We start from the raw sequence: 20504 nt of genomic DNA, 5'->3' as shown, positions 1-20504 counted from the left end.
ATAAGTGAGTGTAAGCCACTGTTCGAAGTATTACTCATTTCAAATACATATCAGCGGCATTTAAAAGAATGTTTATGTTTAAAAGTGAAAAAAGTAAAAACTTTCGCCACCTAAGTGAAGAAAGGAACGTAGAATTCCATATTAGCTGATGGGCTTAAAAGGAGAATGAAGAAATCGGCACACAAAACAAAAACTGAACAGAAGCAGTATGTATGTATATACGAGTATAGAAATATGAAAGTCAATTAAATTTCTAGGCGTACTGAGATATTCTTATAATGTACATACAAAACACGAGCATATCTAGTTTTATGTACATACACACCTCCATATATGTATATATTAAATAGTAATATTTTGCAAGGTCAATCAATCAAATATGACTTTTTAATCAAAAGTACATAGTTGGGTATTTGTGGGAAAATAATCAAGTTAATATTTTCAAGTAATAATACTATCTACTGAAATAAAATAGGGAGAAATCGTGAGAAATCATTACTTAACAAACTTGTTAAAAGTATTAATATTAATAGAATATGGTAATATGTTTTATAAATATGCATAAATTTGTTAATTATTATTATTTTTATTACTATTAGGTAAAAATATTTAGCAATCATAATTTAAGTAAACATTTACTGTGGCTTCACTGCTCGGCGCTTCATTTGTAGAGCTGGCTGTTGTTGTTGTTGTTTTTGACGTCGTCGAGGCAGTTGTTGTGGCAATAGAAACTTTTTTAAAAGGCGCCACTGCTGCTATGTCTGTCACTAGCATTAACAGAGCTGGAAATAAAATTAATTTGAAATGCAAAAGTTTATAAAAAATAACAAAACAAAGTTTAGTTTTAAGAAGAAAGGCTTAAACACTAGTAGAACTCCCGTCTGCTCCTACTAAACCTTCAAGTTTGAAAGATTAAAAATCATAAGATACAGATTCAGTGAGAGCTTCAACAGATCTTCAAATCTAGCAGGATCTGTTGAAGTCTGTGTTATTCAGTTCTATAAAAACGACTCAGTACTGAACACATACCTCGAATAGCAAAGTGACACGATTTTTGGGGATAAAAAACTACTGTATCAATTGCATTCAAATATTTAGTGAATATTTTATGAATACACAGTAAAATTTTTCACGAAAAAAATAAGTACAAGGTGCGTTCCAAAGTAAACTTTATGAATCTAGCGCCACCTGGTGCGCCATCTATATGTCGACTGGTGCGTTAGCATCTGCTATCTTTATCGATTGTCCAGTGAGAATTTCATGACATTTAATCCATTGGAAGTGAAGTTATTGCATTTTAAGTGTCTGTATGTTTGTGTTATCGGTGCGAAAATGAGCTTCGAACAAAGAGCCAACATTAAATTTTGTTTTAAAGTTGGTAAAACTTTTACCGAAACGTTTCAATTTATGGCGACGATTGTCTGTCCCATAGCAGAGTGAACGAGTAGTTTCAAAATTTTCAAAGTGGTCGTGAGGACATAAATGACGATCAACATGTGGGCCAATCAAAATATGTGATCACCGGAAATTCCGTTGGAACTGTGCGTGAAGTCATCAAAAATCAGCCGAAATCATTATTGAAATTCATGGAAATGGAACTGAACATCTCCAAAACATCGATTTATCGCATTTTGACCGAACATTTGGGCTTGCGAAAGGTGTGTGCATGGTTTGTTCCACACAAATTGACTGACGACCAAAAATTGCTCAGAATCCAACATTCGATTCGACACTTGTGATCGATTATTTGACCAAAAATCACATTTTGACCATTAACCACTCTCTGTATTCACCTGATATGGCACCGTGCGTTTTCTTCCTTTTCGGAAAAATGCATTTGCCCATGTAAGGAAAGCGTTATGCAGACGTAGAGGCCATTCAAAAGGCTTATACCGGCATACTGGCGGCCATACCGGCCAACGAGCTAAAACACGCGTTCGACATGCTTTTGGTTTTTGGTGCAAAAAGCTGTATTGAAGCAGAAGGAGACTATCTTGAATAAAATAAATTGATTTTGCCGAAAAAACCATTTGTTCTACTTTTTTTTTAAATCCTGTTTACTTTGGAAAGTACCCTGTATTTTTCGGGTTACACTGCTGCAGTGAATCTGACTGAGTTCTCACTGGATGAAACTTAAAAAAACATCTTTATTAGAAGATATTGTTCGAAAAAATCAAAAATTTACCAAATGATAGCCTTAAAAAAAGCTGAATTTTACATAAAATTTTAGTTATTGTTGGCCTGCCATGATAATAAGGTCAGAACTATACAGAACTATAAGAACTATATACAAATTATGCAAAAATTGTTCGGATTATTTGTCTGCGAATAATCACTTCATTAAATTTGATAAATGTAGTTTTGAGAAGAACGCCTTTAAATATAAATTGATGAAAATGTTTGCACTGCGCTTTTATATTTTAGAGGACCGAACTCAAATATTTGAAGTATTAATTTAAAACTTGGATAAATATGTTATTTTTAAGGTTAGAGTCTATAAAAGTATGAAAAATCTATTTTATTTAATTAAATGCTAGTTAAAATTTTATTACCCATTTCAAATTTAAAGACAGAATCTTTCATTTATTGAAATATTATATTTAAAAATTATAATATAATTAATAAATCATAATTTGTATACTCAGCATTTTCTTTCAATTGTTGTACTTACACGCCGTTATGAGCAGCCATCGCCGTTCTTTTTTCATGTCTGTAGTTTTGTTTCTGAAAGGAGTGAAAAGCATTTTATTAATTCTCGAAGTTTAATTTGTTGTATAATTTTACATAATTATATACATATATATGTATGTTCCAGCCAAATAAGTGAATATATATCATCAATATTTTTCGATTGCTTCAATACATTATTGAGTTTATTTATAGGAACAATAAAAACATAAGTGGATGTCCGGAGGCATGTTTTTAGTTCCTTATATTGGAGGGTATAATTATTTGTTATTTTTATTAATTAATCAGTACGATGGGTAAACGCTAGAAAGTTAATTTCCTTAATTTAGTCATTCTCACTTCCACTTACTACGTGGGCAAGAAATAGTGAGAGATTTTAATTTATCTTTCACGCGAAACCCCATTCGCCGAAATATATTTTTTTCGGTTCGTATGACTGTCAGTGACATCTGTGCAAAATGTTACATCAAAATAATCATTACTGTTTAGTATACGTTTGTCTTTCTGAAGTATATAAAAGGTTTTCGGCGATTTTTACAATGAGTGAAATTATTCAACAAAGAAGTTCCATTAAATTTGTGTGCGGAATCTGGTGCCGAAGCGTTCAGAATATTGGAAAATGCCTTCGGTGATAATTATTTGTCACGAGTAAGTGTTTCGATTGGTACAAATTATTCAAAGAGGGTCAACAGCGTGTTGACGACGGCCCACGTCCAGGACGGCCATCAGCTGATGATCAACACGTCAATAAAATAAAGGAATTGGTGCATGAGATTTGGTGATTAACAGTCACAGATCTTACTGGCATCGTTAGAATATCGAAAGGATCAGTGAAAACCATTTTGAAAGATCGTTTGGGTCCAAGGAAAGTGAAAACGCGATTGGTTTTAAACCACTAAATTTTTTCGCGTGTTAACGTCTGTAAAACAATGCTTTTCGACTACCAGGATGTCATGGAATATATTATTAGTGGCGATCAGTCTTGGATCTATGATTACGACTCGGAAACAGACGATCAATCGGCCTGATATTGCAGCAAAAATGAGCCAAAACCGAAGCAGGTCAAAAATCAATGTAATGTTGACTATTTTCTTCGATTATCGAAATGTGGTGCACTGCGAATTCCTTTCGACCGACCAAACTGTCAACAAGGAATATTATTTGAGTGTTATGCGTCGCCTCGCGAAGTTATTCGTAAAAAGCAGCCGGAATTATGTATCAATAACCCTTGCTTATGCTTTTTTTGCGGCATAGATGTCGGAAGCTTACGAGCGCACTGCGCAACGATGGATGTTCCATACGTTTTAAGAGCGGTAGGGGGATAAAAAATTCAATATCTTTGGAATGGTATGAATGAAGAAAAATTTTTTTGCAGATTATTAAAGGTGAATATTTTCCGCGTTGTGTCACATACCTTTCAGTTTTTTTAGCGTAAAGAACACATGAAAATTTTCAATTGTTTAACAAAAAATTATGTAAAATATTATTATTTAAACAAATGGATCGTGAAAAAATTTATATAATGCATTTTTCTTTGACTTCACCAAATTTCATCGATTTATCTCTAGTAGTTTATGAGAAAATTTTTTACAATTTTATCATGCTCTAAATTTCATCCTTCAATAACTTTAACAAAAAGCAAAAGAATTTTGACGAAGTATTTAGTATATCACAAGCTATGCATCTGAGCTCCTTCCTAATGAACTGCTAATTTTCAAAATCGGTGATTTTGCGAAATTTTCATGGACCACTTGACGTGGTTTGACCCACATACATTATGACAAAAAGAACACTTAAATTTTAGTTAAAATCCTGGGTAAATTATATTTCAAAAAAATCTATTTTGTTAAGTTGGTAGGACTGTCCTTAACTACTATGCCACATATGCGCGCGATCTGTCAACCAGTGTATTTATAGCAGCTGCTTAAGTCGGTACACCTCAGTAGAGCGTTGCGATTTTTGCAATGGGCAAAATTATCGAACAAAGAATTTGTCTAAAATTTTATATTTCAAAATTTCATGTGCGGAATCATTGCGAATATTGGAAGAGGCTTATGGTTAATGAGTTTTATCAGAAACACAGCCCACGAGTGGTACAAAACTTTCAAAGACGGTCGAGAAATCGTTGAAGACATGCCACGTTCTGGACGACTATCGACTTCTTCAACTGATGAAAATATTAAAAAAGTGAAGGCTTTGGTACTTGAAAATCATCAGGCAAGTGTTAGAGAGATGGCTAGAGGGCTAGACGTCTCTCGCGAGTCCGTTCGAAGGATTTTAGTGAATATTTTGGGTATGAAATGTGTTCTAGCTCGACTCGTCCCGATAAAGCCGAATTTTTTTTCAAAAAGAGTATAATTGTGACCGCATTTAAAACCAAAAACGCATTAAATAATATCGATCAACCACCGTATTCACCATATTTGGCTCCGTGTGATTTTTTCTTGTTCCCCATATTGAAATTGTCCTCCGTGGAACCCGTTTTAGGTCGATTGAAGAGATGAAACCAAATTCACTGAAGGCCATCCCAGAAAGGCTTTTGAAAAGTGTTTCGAGAACTGAAAAAATCGTTAGCATAAGTGTATTACATCTGTTGGGGATTACTTTGAAGGCGACCAAATGAATATTGATGAATAATTAAATATTTTGCTTTTTATTTACAATTTTTCGGTATTTTTTGTCACAATATATGTGAGTTTCATTTAAATAACCGAATAAGCACAAGTGTAGTATCTTTGTATTATCCTCACGATCCATGGTATTTCGGCAAGAACACAGTTACTTTGGGTTTTTATTATTGCACATACATTTCTACGTGTTGCGTTCAATGCGCGTGTTAATAACAAAATAATCGATTGAAAATTTGCGTTTATTGATTCCATAAAAGTATTCGATTTGTTTTGAGTAAAAAAGCAAGAAGAACAACAAACACTGTGTGATAGTACCGTGTCAATGATCCCCAAAAGGGACAGATACGAGCAGCAACCTCGAAACAAGTAACGGGGTACCGTGTGTGTATAAGTATGTGTGTATGTCGGTATGTATGTGCTTTTGTCTTTAATTCGCAATTCTTCTGCTACAACAGCGTCTTCCTTATTGGAAATGTTTTTATGCATACATGCCGCCAGTTGGACGTGGCGACGCTTCTTTTGCTGCATTTACCTTTTCCTATCGTTTTTTATTTGACTCATTATTATTCGTGACACATGTTTGCCATAAGACACCAGCCACCAGCTCTTTCAATTGCCGTTTAACGTCATACTATTTATACTGACATACGCCCACATGCATACATACATACATACTTACATTTGTACATATGTGACAAGGTGCGCCAAAGCAACAAGTGTATGCACGCGCTCATTTGCCTACATACATACATACATACATATTGATTTACAAGTATAAACGCTTTGCTGCAGAATGTGTACGTGCGCGTTCTTGCTGTGGTACTTTCAGAAATTCGACTTTATGACTACGAGCTCTGCACTTCGTACACTTTGTTGCATATAAAAAGAAAATAGTATTAATAAATTTTTATCTGTATTTTTGTTTGTGATTGTACGCTTGTAAATTAATCTGTATTTGCTGGAAGCTTCTTTCAACTGTCAACCGACATTCAAAAGTGCTGAATCGCTTTGGGCAAGTTGGAAAATTTATGAGTTTAAGTTGTTGACTGATGTCTGCCGTCAGCCAGCCATCTTCCCATCTAGTCAGCTAGCCATCTAGCCATCTAGCCAACACATCAGGTTGTCAGCTCGTTAAAGAGTCGAAAATATACGACTCTAGGTATTTATAAGCACTTATTTAAATGTAGCTTATTTTAAGTGCAGCTTTTGTTGTTTTTGTTTGTGTACGTATGTGTGTTTGGTAGTTTATGGCGCAGTGCCGGCATCTTGTGATTGTTCGCAGACGCTTGTAGGTGCTCATTAGCCCACCACAAGTTGTTGGAAGTGTAAAAACGATGTCTGTTTAGCTACCGGAAATACTTGGATTTTCAGCGCTTGAGGTGCCCTCAAGGAAAATCAACCAAGTGTGTACCGGTAATGTTTTGAACTACCGTTCAATTTATTCGTCCACGGACTTGAAAATTTTAGTGTGAAAATATATGTAAAATGTTAATTTTTTAAGGAAATTAGATTTTGGTTATATTTTTTATGACTCTATGCAAATTGAAAAAATGATTTATGTGGTTCGTCTTTATATAAGTTAGTAGCGAATTTGTCGGTCGGTGAAAAGCTTATATGCGACTTGAAACTATAATTATACCCTGAACAGAGTACGATATGTTTACCATAAAATTTGTAATACCCAGATGTTGGAGACCAAAATATATAATATATAATATATGTAGATGGGATGATCCTTTTCGCATTGGCCAGTTTTCGATGGAGATGAGCTGTACGAGATATACGTTCATTGACAAGATGTATGGTCGCTTAGCGTTGTCATGGACGATAACCCGCCGGTATTCGACGCAGCACCCGCCGGGGAGAGAGGAAGAGGAAGACCTCCACTCCGTTGGAAGGACCAAGTGGAGAGGACCTGGCTTCGCTTGGAATATCCAATTGGCGCCATGTAGCGAAGAAGAAACGACTGGCGCGCTGTTGTCAACTCGGCTATAATCGCGTAAGCGGTGTCTACGCCAATTAGGAAGAAGGAGAAGAAGATCCAAGAATAGGAGCTTTTTTCAATAGCCTTTTTTTGACAAATCACGCCTGAATCGTGTCAAACTGTCATGTTATTTTTGTTTAGTATTGTTTGGTATTTCATCGTGGAAAGACTTACGCCTGAACAACGTTTACAAATCGTTCAACTTTATTACGAAAATTCACGTTCTGTAAAAAATGTGTTTCGCGCGATTCGCTCAACTTATTGTCGACATAATCGGCTACACCATCACCCATCTTGAGACCCAGCATGCATTATTGTATAATATTCGACCGAATAGACCACGTCCAGCGCGCAGTGAAGAAAATATAGCAGCCGTAGCTGAGAGTGTACACGAAGGCCGTGGGGAGTCGATTCGACGTCGTTCTCAGCAACTCGGACTGACGTATGGAGAGACTTGGCACATTTTACGTCGAGATCTTAAATTGAAAGTGCACAAAATACAGCTTGTGCAAGAAATGAAGCGCTCGACCTTCCTAAGCGACACCGCTTCGCTCTTTGCGCTTTTAAATAGTTCCAAGAAGATCCGACGTTTTCGAACCAAATTTTGTTCAGCGATGAGGCCCATTTCTGGCTCAATGGGTATGTAAACAAGCGAAATTGTCGCAATTGGGACGAATAGCAACGTCAAAAGATTCAAGAGCTGTTATTTCATCCAGTTTGTGGGATCGTCCATATTTCTTCAATAGTGATGCCGGTGTGAACGTAATCGTCAATGGCGACCGTTTCGTACCATGATCACCGACTATTTTATGCCTGAAATTGAAGCTCGTGATCTCGTGACATTTGGTTTCAACAAGATGGCGCCACTTCCCACACATCACATCAATCAATATATGTATTTATTGAGAGAACACTTGGGTGCGCAGATAATTTCACGTTTTGGGCCGGTCAATTAGCCACCAAGATTGAGTGATATCACACCGTTAAACTTTTTCCTGTGGGAATATGTAAAGTCTAAAATCAATGCGGACAAACCCGCTGTGTTTCAGGTCTTAGAGCAAAACTTCATGCATGTCATTCACCAGTTACAAGTCGAAATGTTCGAACGAGTTTGAAAGAGATAATCTTCAAAAAGTAAACGCAAAAAAATTTTCTTTCGAATTATAATAAAAATTTCCTAATAAATTTTGAGTTACTATGTTTTTCTTTGAAATAGTAGGGAACCTCGAAATGGATTAACCTTTATATAAGGTATTCAAAGTTTTAGTATGTTATTTCTAAAGGTGTAACCTGCCGAAATATGAAAAAACAGATTTTTTCTATTTTTCACTAGATGTGCCTCTTAATATTAGAAGATGCGTGAAATTATTATTTATTAAACATTTGCCACAATTAATTTAATTATTAGAACCCTTCTCCAGAATTGATTATAATTACATTTTATTAAAAAAACTCATTCTTCAGAAAAGTATTAAACTAGTAAAGTTGTTATGACACCGCAAAGGGTATTTGCGAATGACTGAAGGGAAATAAATACTCATCAGTATTGCAACGCCCATACATATATATGTATGTTAAATACAGGTTTCTATAAGAACAACTAAAAACAAAAGTTATTGCACATTTCCATATCGTTTACGTAATATTTTCTTATAGTAAAAAATTGAGAAAATTTACTCAAGTGTTGCCAACTAAATATGTCTTTGTCTTTTCCGCATCAAGTCTGCTAAATCAAGCGCAACAAATGCAAAGTTGTAAAAACTAAATACACTACTGTTTAGGTGGCTAAGGCGGTAGTCTCAAATTTACAACTAAATACATGTAAATTATTGTATGTTGATATGTATAAGCAACAAATAGCATATTTGTGAGTTTTTCACTTCATTCTGCAGCAAAAGGTAGTGCAGTGCGCACCTACAATGGCAATATTTTACACATTCACTTTACAATTACGAACACATTTCTAATTGCTTTTGATTTATTACATACAGATTTACTCGTAATTTATGCAGATTACAAATCATAAGAAAAGAAAGTATTGTTTTGTAGCTACTAAAACTGGGTAACGGTTCATATGCAAGTGGGAAAATCAGCTTTTCTTCTTTGGTGTTACCGTTATTAATAATTGTCCACTACTGTGACCAGTTAAAAGATGCTCGCTCAATGAGTGTGACATTTGCATCGTCAGTTCAAGATATTGTTATGATTATGTAATTAATTGTTGTTGCTTTTAATCAATGTAGTACATACAAATTTGTGATATAATTGTGTTTATCAAATTTCTGCTGTGTAATGGGCGCATTATGTTTACAGCGACGGGTGGTAAGCCGTTGAAGTTGTATACTTTACAACGTTGTTATGTAATCTATTTTCGTTGCCTAAATTGATATTGTTGGGTAATACTTCACAATTCAGTTCACCCATTTTAACTTTTTTTGGTGTTAGACCGAAATACGAAAAGCCACATGCCGAAAAAGCGGAAAAGGTTTTCAGAAATGCGATTTCGAGCAGGGAAAATAGTGTGAATACGGCGATGGAACATTTTTGTAGTATGTACATTTCTTGAAATTTACAAAAAAAAAAGATAAACGTTTATGGAACTTTATTGCCACAAATGTTGGTATAACTTATTGCTGAAGCCAACGGTTACTATAAATGTAGTATGTTCTTCGAATCAGCACCAAAAAATAAAATTCAGAAGCTTTGAAAGGCCCAGCAAAGCAATTTAGCTAAGATCAAAGACATAGAACAATAGGATTTCACTATTTGAGATATCTTCCAACATGGGCCAAGCACTGCATGAATTTTTAGATCGTAAAACCTTACCCAAAAACAATCATGCGGTTGCCTTCGAGATATTTAAGTTTTGATGAAAAGAAGCTCTAAACCTAACATCAATGGGAACTGATGTCTTGAGACAACTTAAAATTAAAAAGCTGACGAGAAAGTGGTCCTTTTTTCCGAATTTATACTTTTGAAAAACTATTTCCTGATATATAAGTAAGCAGGAGCTAAAAAGGTGTCTGAGAGACATTCCACAACGGTGCTAAGCTTACCAAATCGACATGGAGCGAATCAGCCAGAGCTAAGCAACTTTTCATACCATTCATGCATGCCACATTGGCAAAAATTTCTCCATGCTAGCAGTGAAAATTAGATTTTATGCTTGTAACACCCAAAAGAAAGGTAAAATCCAGAAGAAAAAAGTTGGAGACCCTCTAAAGTAAAGCAAAAATATTAAGACTTTGTTCATAATATTAGAATTCTCAATACGATCTTCAAAATCTATGTCTCACCCCTTCAAAATAATCCCACTTGGCCCCAATGCACTTATGCCAAAGTTTTTTCCAATCCTCGAAACAGTTGTTAAAGTGAATTTCCAGAATAGCCTTTAATAAGGTGGTTGCGGCATTATATTGGTAGAACATACGGCGAAAAACTCACGAAGAATCAATGTGGTGCTCGACGGTGCATTATCGTGGTGCAAAAAACCAAGAGTTGCCGGCACATAATTCCGACGTCTTTTTAAGAATAGCCTCGCCCAAAAGACGCATAACACTCAAATAGTATTCCTTCCTTAGAATTTTGACCTGCTTTGACGATCTTTGCCACGATATGCGGCCGATTGATCTCTGTTTCCGGATCGTAAGCATTGATCCAAGACTCATCGGAAGTAATAATACTATACGTTTCATGACATCAACGCATTTTCGACCCTCTTTGAATAATTTCTACCATTCAAAAATACTTGTTCATGAGAAACAAATATCACCGAATGCCTTTTCCAACATTCCGAACATTTCGGTACCAGAAATTTGATTCCGCATACAAAATTTAATGGAACTTCTTTGTTGAACAATTTTCCTCATCGCTTAAATCGCCGAATGAACTTTATGTACTTCAGAATAACAAGCTTGGATCCGCCGATATAAGGTCATCGTAGCATTTAGCTTTGATCGTTTGATAATTGTTGTCCAATTTTTAAATATAATTATTGACTAGGGCATTATAATCTTCGAGTATATTGTTTAAATCGGACCATTACAGCGAATACAAACTGACCGAGAAGTTTGTATCACCCAGAAGGAAGCGTCGGAGACCCTATAAAGTATATACTATATATAAATGATCAGTATGTTGAGTTGAGTCGATTTAGCCTTATCCATCTGTCTGTCTGTCCGTCCGTCTGTATATATACGAACTAGTCCCTCAGTTTTTAAGATATCGTTTTGAAATTTTGCAAACGTCATTTTCTCTTCAAGAAGCTGCTCATTTGTCGGAACGGCCGATATCGGAATCAAGTTCTTGTATGGAAAACTTTCACATTTGACAATGTATCTTCACGAAATTTTGTGTAGATTATTTTCTAAGACAACAATGTAATCTCCGAAAAAATTGTTCAGATCGGTTAGCTATAGCATATAGCTACCATACAAACTGAACGATCGGAATCTAGTGCTGGTATGGGAAACTTTCACATTTGACGATATATCTTCACGAAATTTGGTATGAGTTATTGTTGATAGAAATAATGTAATATTGGAAGAAATTGTTCAGATCGGCTCACTATAGCATATAGATGCCATACTTTTGCATTTGGCGTGGTATCTTCAGGAAATTTTACATAGATTACTGCTTAAGGTAATAATATAATCTCCGAAAAAATTTTCAGATCGGATTACTATAGCGTATAGCTTCCATACAAACTGAACACATAGTTACTAAAAGAAATGTACATGTAAAGGGTACATTAGCTTCGGTGCAGCCGATGTTAACGTTTTTTATTGTTTTTATTTTTTTATTTCAAAACTGGTTTAATATCTCTGGATTTATAAGAAGATAATAGGAGCTGTGGGACTTAACGATTCCTAAAATAGGAGATATTGAGTATTGCAGCCCTTAAATATCGTATATCAACTACTTACAAAAGGAAAAACTATTACTTAGGCAAAGTACTTGGTAGAAAAAATCTATTTATTTTTTAATCGTTTTATTATTGAATTTTTTAAGTGTAAAATTTCTTTTATTTTCCTTATATATTTTCTTGGCAAATAAAAATTCATACGTATATATTTTTTAAATGTTAAACGTATTTCACAATAATTTCAAATTCAATAACCGTTATAACAACAAATTAAATGAATAGAATTATTACACAGCACGGCTAATAATTGATTTTTGTATAGAACTGCTTCACTTCTTTGGCAACGTAACCATCAATGGTCAATATCAATTTAATGATTTACACAATTGCAAGATTGAATAGAAATATTGAGTCAGGTTTTGCGATAATGTCCTTGAAAGCATATGCTATGAAACGCATTGACAATATAACTGTTTCACCTGATTTACAGACTTTCAAAAAACTTTCAAAGCCGAAACCGGTATTGCAGAGATTTATAGAATATAAAGATTTGCATGATCTATGGGAAGCAGACAGCTCGTACCACGCATTTGCGGCACCTACGGACGGCGAATCTGTTTAGCAGCACCGAAACAAGTCAATAGCACAAGACATCGTTATAAATTGACAACTGATGACGTTGACGACCTTGAAATCCGATACACACAATAGAGCAGTAGTACCGAATGTCGCTCAATAGCTGAAGTGCAAAAGAAAAAATTAAAAAAAAAAAACAAAAATTAATGATTATGCGAGTGTTGCTCAGTTCAAACATGTTTCTTGCCCAACTAATGTTATAATAAAGATGGTAAGAGATGCTAATTAGTTGTGACACGTTAAACGTGAAACGCCTTAAACCACAAAAACCGCTGGCAGTGCTTTGGGAAGAGGAAGCACGCTGCTCACGGCACTCGAAATGACGTTCACGAGGTTCACATTGGCGTTGTTCTTGTGGTGCTGGTGTTTGCTGGCCGCTTGCATGCACTCGCATTGTTGTTGTATTAACCAGAAAAAAATATGCAAAGCTCATCTTATTGCTTTTTAAATCGGTTGATAAGTTCTCTAGTCAGCGCTTGGCGATAATTTAGTTTGATTGTCTAACTATAAAACTGGTTGACTGGCAATCTTTTCTCAAGCAGAATATAATAATACGATTAAGAATGAGTATGGCTGCCAGCAGCAACATCACCTGCAACCTGTTTATACCTACACTTGGATTAATTGTTGTTGTCGATTTAATGCTAATCGCCAGATCATATTTAGCATTTTTATTTTCTGTTTTAGCATAAGATTAGCGAAGCATCCGGCGCGCTGAAATTCGAAATGAAATCGAGAGTGTTGTGCAAATGAGCGCATAAGCGTAAGCAAATTATGCAAATGATAGGATAAATAAGGTAAAACACATAAAATATCGATATTGTAATTTTTTGTGTGTTAAATATTGTGCGAATGACCTTTTTCATTTGTTAGCAAGAGTTCGCCGAAGCCTAGGTGGGCGTTTTATTTTCAATGGTTCATTTGCATTATCGTTGCATATGATTTGTTGTTGTATGTTTAGCTTTTATAAAATCCGCCTACATTAGCTAATTTCTAATAGACGGCCATTTGTAGCATCTTAGCAATGAATGTTGGTGGATATTCTAAATATGTGAACATTTCTTCAAGTAAGATGAAATAAACTTTAAGTAATGCTTCAGCAGAGGACCTTTATTAATAACGTCATAGTGAGAGTTATAGGCACTGGGTGAATAAGTATATTTCTAACTCATACAAAAATATTTAGAAATTAGACATGTGTAGAATTGACAATATTTAAATTGTTAGGTTCAGTGCGTAAAACTGACTTTTATAGCCGATTTCTAGAACTATCGTAATAATTTAAGTCCAGAGTTGATGATGTTTCAAAGCAAAAAAATGAAAATACTATGAAACTCATTGTAGAAAAAAGCTAAATTAACAGTAATGTATGAAAAAATAATTTATTGGCGATCTGAGGTCGCCAAGTGGAAGAGAGTGGAGTGTTTAAGGGTTAAAAACTGTTTATCTTGATTTCCGACAACTGAGTTCTATGGAAAAAAGTTAAATGGCAAAGTTGTAGGTAATGAAAAGATTTGCATTAATACTTTTTTAACACAATCTCAGACATTATGCAAAATTTTAAATAACCGGGTTTTTATTTTTATCTCTTTTAAAGTTTTTTCTTTCACGAAATTTGGTTACTCCATGAGGTAGAAGTATTAACTAACCTTTTTATGTTAAACAATTTGTTTCACCTTTTTTGATCATAATATCTAAAAAGTAACCTCATTTTCAAACGAAAACTTCCACTTCAAAATATATTTTTTATTAAAAAGTCGATGGGTTTTTTATTTGCTGATATCACAACTTTCCGACATAGTGCAAAAAATAGACAATACTGTATTGACTTTTCCAGAAAATGCTGAAAAGATCCCACTAAACGATTCAAACTTGGTTTTTTTTCATCTATTCCTATAATACCAAATTCTTGGTCTTTTAGCACCATTTTTCAATGGATTGAATGGATCAATGAATTGTGTTTATGAGCAGTTATCGGTGTCAGTTTATAGCTTTAGCAGTACGACTGAACCGTAAGAAGATATTTCGGTAATCTTAAGACGATCAATAATGTTATGTTAATAATTAAATAAAAGAATAGAAATGGAAGCTTTGCCTTCCATATATATCATCGGAATGCATCGGCATAATTTTTGGTTAATGCATAAAGTCAATCCGAATTATACCCCAATGTTCAATGTTTTTTATTCATTAACCAAATATGTATATTAAAAAAACAACCTAAATTGTAGAAAAAAATATTTTTCGCGGTTGGACAAATTGGACGATATTAATACATATAACATTTTGAGTCGATGAAATTATTGATTCGTATTTTTTTTTAATTTTCTTAATGAAGACAACAGGGTATTTTTACATATATACCGCATTACTTGATTAAAATTAGCCGCCAATGGCGTCCGTGATCGCGCCATGTTAACCGACTATTTGATGTCTGAAAGTAAAGCTCGTGATCTCGGCGACATTTGGTTTCAACAAGACGGCACCACTTCCCACACATCGCATCAATCAATGGATTTATTGTGAGAGCATTTCGGTGAGCATATAATTTCACGTTTTGGGCCGGTCGATTGGCCACCAAGATCGTGTGTACTATAAATGATTTCAATGATTGCTTGTTTTCAACTTTATGTCTGTTCAACTTGAAGAAAACTTTATACATACATTGTCTAATGTATACATTTTTTTTAAATTTAAGTTGATAGCGTTATTAACATTGAAAATTTTAAAGAAAATGTGCTCTCAAATTATCGTGTTACAATTAGAGAGAAATAAGAGATTTTCAACATCTGTGAAGGAATAAATTATTTTTTTTTTTACAACGAGAACGTCATGTATAGGTTGTAAAAAAAAAAACAATAACAAACTAAACAATCTAATTGGTCAGATTCAGATCATTATGCAGTTCTTAAAACATATATATTTACTTAGATGGACATGTAATGATCTTTTTAAACTAAAAACCAACTGAATAGGTCTCGGCTCAAATGGAAGAGAAATTGAAGGGTGAAAATGTTGACTTATTTTAAGGTTTAGAACTTTTTGTTTTCTTTAATAATTTGGTTAAATGTGTTGGGATGTTATTTAAAAAAAATTACGATATCAAATATAATAAAAATAAAAATAGTTTAAGTGCATGCATTTATGTAGTTTCTTTCTTTGCATATTATTTTAACTTCTGGGGACTTCTAAATTAGTATCGTGTTTTCAAAAAAATGTCATGTAGAAGTCTAATTTCTTTATGATTATGACAAAATAAACGAAACACATATTTGCATTTAACAAAACCTTTTAAATCAGAAAATTAATTAAAATTTTGATTTATAAGTTTTAATTTTTTTTTATATCATAGCCTTAAATACATGCTTACTGAGTGTATTATAAAAGATAGAAAGTTTGTTGCATCTTTTGACACATTTTTCACTATTTTATGTAGATGTGTTTACATATTACCGCACCTACAATAGTTTGCTTTAACTATAGTTCGTACACAAATATTGGCAAAAAGGGCAAAATTATTTAACAACTCAATTAAAGTTTTATAATTGGCATTGGCAACACATGAATGTATTCGTATATTTGTACACGATTATGTATTTATATAAACTTTACGCAATCGCGTAACAAACTATGAAAAGTATTCCAAATAAAGCAAATTTTTCAATGCGAATTTAATTAAAAGGCGACTTAAATTAAAAGCGACAATGCGAAAAGTTCACAAAAGGTGCAAAGCTTCTCTGAAAATTGAAATTAAAAGCAAATAAATAATATACTTTATATTTATTTACACTTATGCTCTATGTTTGTATGGTTTTGTGCGTCTAACCAAACAAGTAGAAGAAAAACATCAAATGAAAGTGAGAAGGAAAGCGAGGTGCAATTGAAAGTAAAATTGGCGAAAATTTGTTACAATTTCTTGTTGCGCATCAAAGCAGGCGGAGCCGAAAGTGGTTTAAGTGGTTGCTTTGCTTTGGTGCTGTTGTTATTGTTGTTATTGTTGCTAGCGCTTGCAGTTTTGATAACTATGATGGCGTGCGGCTTGTTGTTGTTGTTTTCACTCGGTGCAGACAGTTAAACATGCTGTCGGTGGAGGGCGTAATATAGGGTATTGACAGAGGGAAGAGTTGCTGCTACTTCTTATAAATATAGTAATATAGTATTGGCTTGCAAAATATTAATATATTCTTATTTACTAAAAAATGTTGTAACGAAAACAAAATTTTGAAAAACTTTGTTGCTGAGACTTATTTTCTTTATTCATATATACTTAATATATATGATAAATATGTGGAAAATAATCAGTGACGAAAAGTTTGCATGACACCGATGTATATACTATAGTGGTCCGATTTAAAAAAAATTCGGAAATTGTCGCATTGGTTTGGGAAATAATCAATGCAAAATTTCATAAAGATATCTTCTCAAATAAAAATGTTTTTTTGTATGACAGCTATATGCTAAAGTCAACCGATATTGGCAATTCCGACAAATGAGTTGCGATTTGAGCAGAAAAGAACGTCTGCAAAGCTTCAAAGCGATAACTCAAAAACTGTGGCGATTAGTTTGCGTATATACAGTTAACTTATATGTATACATATATATTATGTCGGAGACACCATACTTGTTCCCCAGTTATTGAGATACCGATTTGAAGTTTCGCTCTGGGATTTACGAACTTCATGCCTAAATTATTGCCCCCAGTCCAAAGGCATATTCTGGTGTAAAAGTACATTCAAACGTCCAATTATAATGGCCCTGTATAAGCGCTTAATTTTCCTAAACAATTTTATGATTTTTGTACAATATTGCCACTTTTATAATGTATTTAATACAAAAAGTGATTTTTGTATGTATTGTTTATCTAACTATCATTCAAACACACAAAGTTATTGCAACGCCTTATGAACGCAACAAACCATGGAGGGCTGTTTGTTCATGCCACACAATGGGGCATATAATTAGTAATGCCTTAAATGTTTCGAAATCTTTAAGTTAGTGTGCGTGTCTATGCCATGCCTGGTAAATTTGAAAACACTATTGACTTTGCATATAATGATTTGTTGGTATTTTACTAGCCGCGTACACCAATACATGCGTACATATAATGGCGTCTGCGTGTGATTTTTATATTCTTCAGCTGTTGGATAGGTTGCGCAAAAAATAATGCAACCGCAGGTGCCACAGCAAGCGGCGTATTTCGCCAGCTAACATGTAATTTGCATTTTCACAGCGCGTCCGAAGGCCTATGCGGCAATCAAGGGTGCGAACGTAAAGCATACAAATGTGCCTATTGTGTCATTCGGGGTTTTTTCGCAATATTAACGCGTTGTTATTTTTGTTTTGATGTCTACTTGCTGCATTAATGCAAAATTTTGTCATAAAACTTACTTGAAATTGTAGCAATGTGGCAGTACTCGACGAATTTTATTTCAAATCCAAGTTCGTTGCTTAAGTCTTTTGTAGTTGCTGCTTGGTTTGGTTTGCTTTGCCTTACTTGTAAGTAAATCTCTTCCTGTTGTTGTTGTCGTTGTGTTTTGCACCGCGTTTCGTTTCACTTGACTTGTTATTGCACTTTTCTTGTTGTTGTTGTTGTTGTTATAGGCATTTATTTCCAACACTTTAACATGCCGTCAACAATTATTATTTTCTTTAATTTTATTTTTAGTTTCGTATTAATGATTCTATTAACTTTTATTACAAAACAAGATAATTTGTGAACTACAGGGAGTAAAATTACAAAAAATTAGTTTAAATTTAAGTGCATATTGGGTGCATATACGAGTACTAGTAAATAGTATATAGTTTGCAATACAAGCAAGCAAATTTCATGGCGAAAATGAGAGTTCAGCGCAAAAAAAGCATGGCAAAAATATGAAGAGAGTTGATAAAAGAAATAAGAAAGACACAAGAAAATGCAATTGTGCATACAAATGCAAAAAGCGTTCGCATGAACGGATAAAGTTTCGCATGCAAGCGGCAGCGCTCGCATAAAATACTACAAATGCACAGCGCGCGTCTTTGTTCCAACACCCAGTTGCATATATATTATTATTATATATTATATATATATATATATATATATGTGTGTAAATATATATATAACATATATGTGTGTAAGTAATCAGCTTTGCTGGCTTTGTATTTCATATATTTGGCGTAAGTGTTTTGGTGTTTGTGTTAGTGTGTGCGAAACTAGACACTTTTCTTGTTGCATGTTGCACTGTGGGCATTAAATACAAGCGCAAGCCAACAGCAACACGCACACACATACAGCTAAGAAATGCAGCAGATTTTAAACACTATTTTGTTTTTATTTTTATTTCTGTTTTTTCTTTCATTTAATTTTAATGATGTTTTTACATACAACATTTTCGAAAAGTACTTTTTTTTTAATTTCTTTCAATCAAATTTATTCATACTGCATATATTGCATATTAAAATCCACTTGACATTCGCGCACAGCGCAGCCGTAAAGTTATATAAACGAGTATTATGGAAAAACACAAAACAGATTGGGCAAAAATTTAAGTTTTTTTGCACTTTTCAAATATATTCAGTTCTTGCCACACACATTTCATTAATTAATTTAAACAAAAATAATTTTCAGATTTGCTTTTATGGCACAAATTTACGTATTTACTAGTCCTTTTGTATTTTTACAACAATTTCCAACACAGTCACATTGGCAACAATTCGAAAATAAATTTAAATGCATTTACTCTTTTCCTTGTTTTGCAATCCACCGAAAAAAGGGCCACTTTCAATGCGTTTGAAAATTTTGTTAACCGTTCGCAGTGCTGCTTAAACGCAGACTAAATTGGCCAACGATTGGCCAACTACCATTTGCTTTTCAAATAAAATAAATATATTCACTTGTTGCTGCTATTGCCACTGCCACTGGAAGTTGCTGACACCAAAAAGCCAATTGAGCAAAATTCACTTACTCCCAAGCAAATCGATTGGAATTGTGTGGTGCGCTGTGGCGGAGCAGCTGTGAGCTGAAATACACACACAGAGTCAACATTAAGCGACGCATGCGCAGCTGTCAAACCACATTTCGGCCATACATGCGAGCATATGTACTGCTTTGGCAGTGCTCATTTGCAGTTAGCTTTTGCTCTAAGCTCCAACGGCTGTCGTTGTATCGTTGTTATCTGTGCTTGCTCTCTCTCAACCGGTTGTGCAGCGGCTTTGCATTTGCTTTTGCGCATGTGCAGTATGTAAAAGTGCGAGTGTTATAATATTATTTTGTGTTTTTGTTTTATTTTCTGTTTTTGCCTTTTTTTTTGGAATGCGTCAACAATATACTTTTAATAAAAATGATTGCAAGCGATAAGGTGAAATAACAAACATACAAACAATTAAGGGATAAATGTCTAACGTTCAAGGAAATCGATGCATCTGTAAATATTATATAAAACACAATCGAGATTTTTTATAGTTTAAAAATAGGTAGCTTATAACTACGTTTCAGTTTCAGTAAGTACTAGAAATGTACTTTGTTGGGTACACTGTAGGGCCCGTTTGCCTTTATACCGGTTTGGATGTAAATTACCCATTATTTAAACATCTTTATAATTGAAAGAAATTCCGGTTAGTTACAACATTTATAAGTAACTGAAGAAGGAATGAAGAATATGACAGAATAAAAAAAATGAAGATTAAAAAATCGCACAGATTAATTTAAAAAAGTTATGATGGA

The 20504-nt window shown here is 34.0% G+C and overlaps 1 protein-coding gene across 2 annotated transcripts in view; it reads right to left on the bottom strand.

The window, feature by feature from the left end:
- The window catches only part of LOC126761300 (uncharacterized), a 28379-nt gene extending 8683 nt beyond the window's left edge, over positions 1 to 19696 (bottom strand). Inside the window, exons 1-4 of one of the 2 annotated variants that reach the window (XM_050477352.1) lie at positions 19522 to 19696; positions 18191 to 18520; positions 2672 to 2724; positions 640 to 782 (exon numbers count right to left, since the gene is read on the bottom strand). In XM_050477352.1, the coding sequence (XP_050333309.1) occupies positions 640 to 782; positions 2672 to 2708 (180 nt within the window). In that variant the 5' untranslated portion in view covers positions 2709 to 2724; positions 18191 to 18520; positions 19522 to 19696. The remainder of the gene's footprint in view (positions 1 to 639; positions 783 to 2671; positions 2725 to 18190; positions 18521 to 19521) is intronic. The other variant, XM_050477353.1, reaches the window with a different exon arrangement.
- Between the last annotated feature and the right edge of the window lie 808 nt (positions 19697 to 20504).

Source organism: Bactrocera neohumeralis, chromosome 6 (genome assembly GCF_024586455.1).
Source record: "Bactrocera neohumeralis isolate Rockhampton chromosome 6, APGP_CSIRO_Bneo_wtdbg2-racon-allhic-juicebox.fasta_v2, whole genome shotgun sequence".
Classification (NCBI taxonomy): Eukaryota; Metazoa; Arthropoda; class Insecta; order Diptera; family Tephritidae; genus Bactrocera; species Bactrocera neohumeralis.
This window is presented reverse-complemented; position numbering and strand designations above follow the sequence as displayed.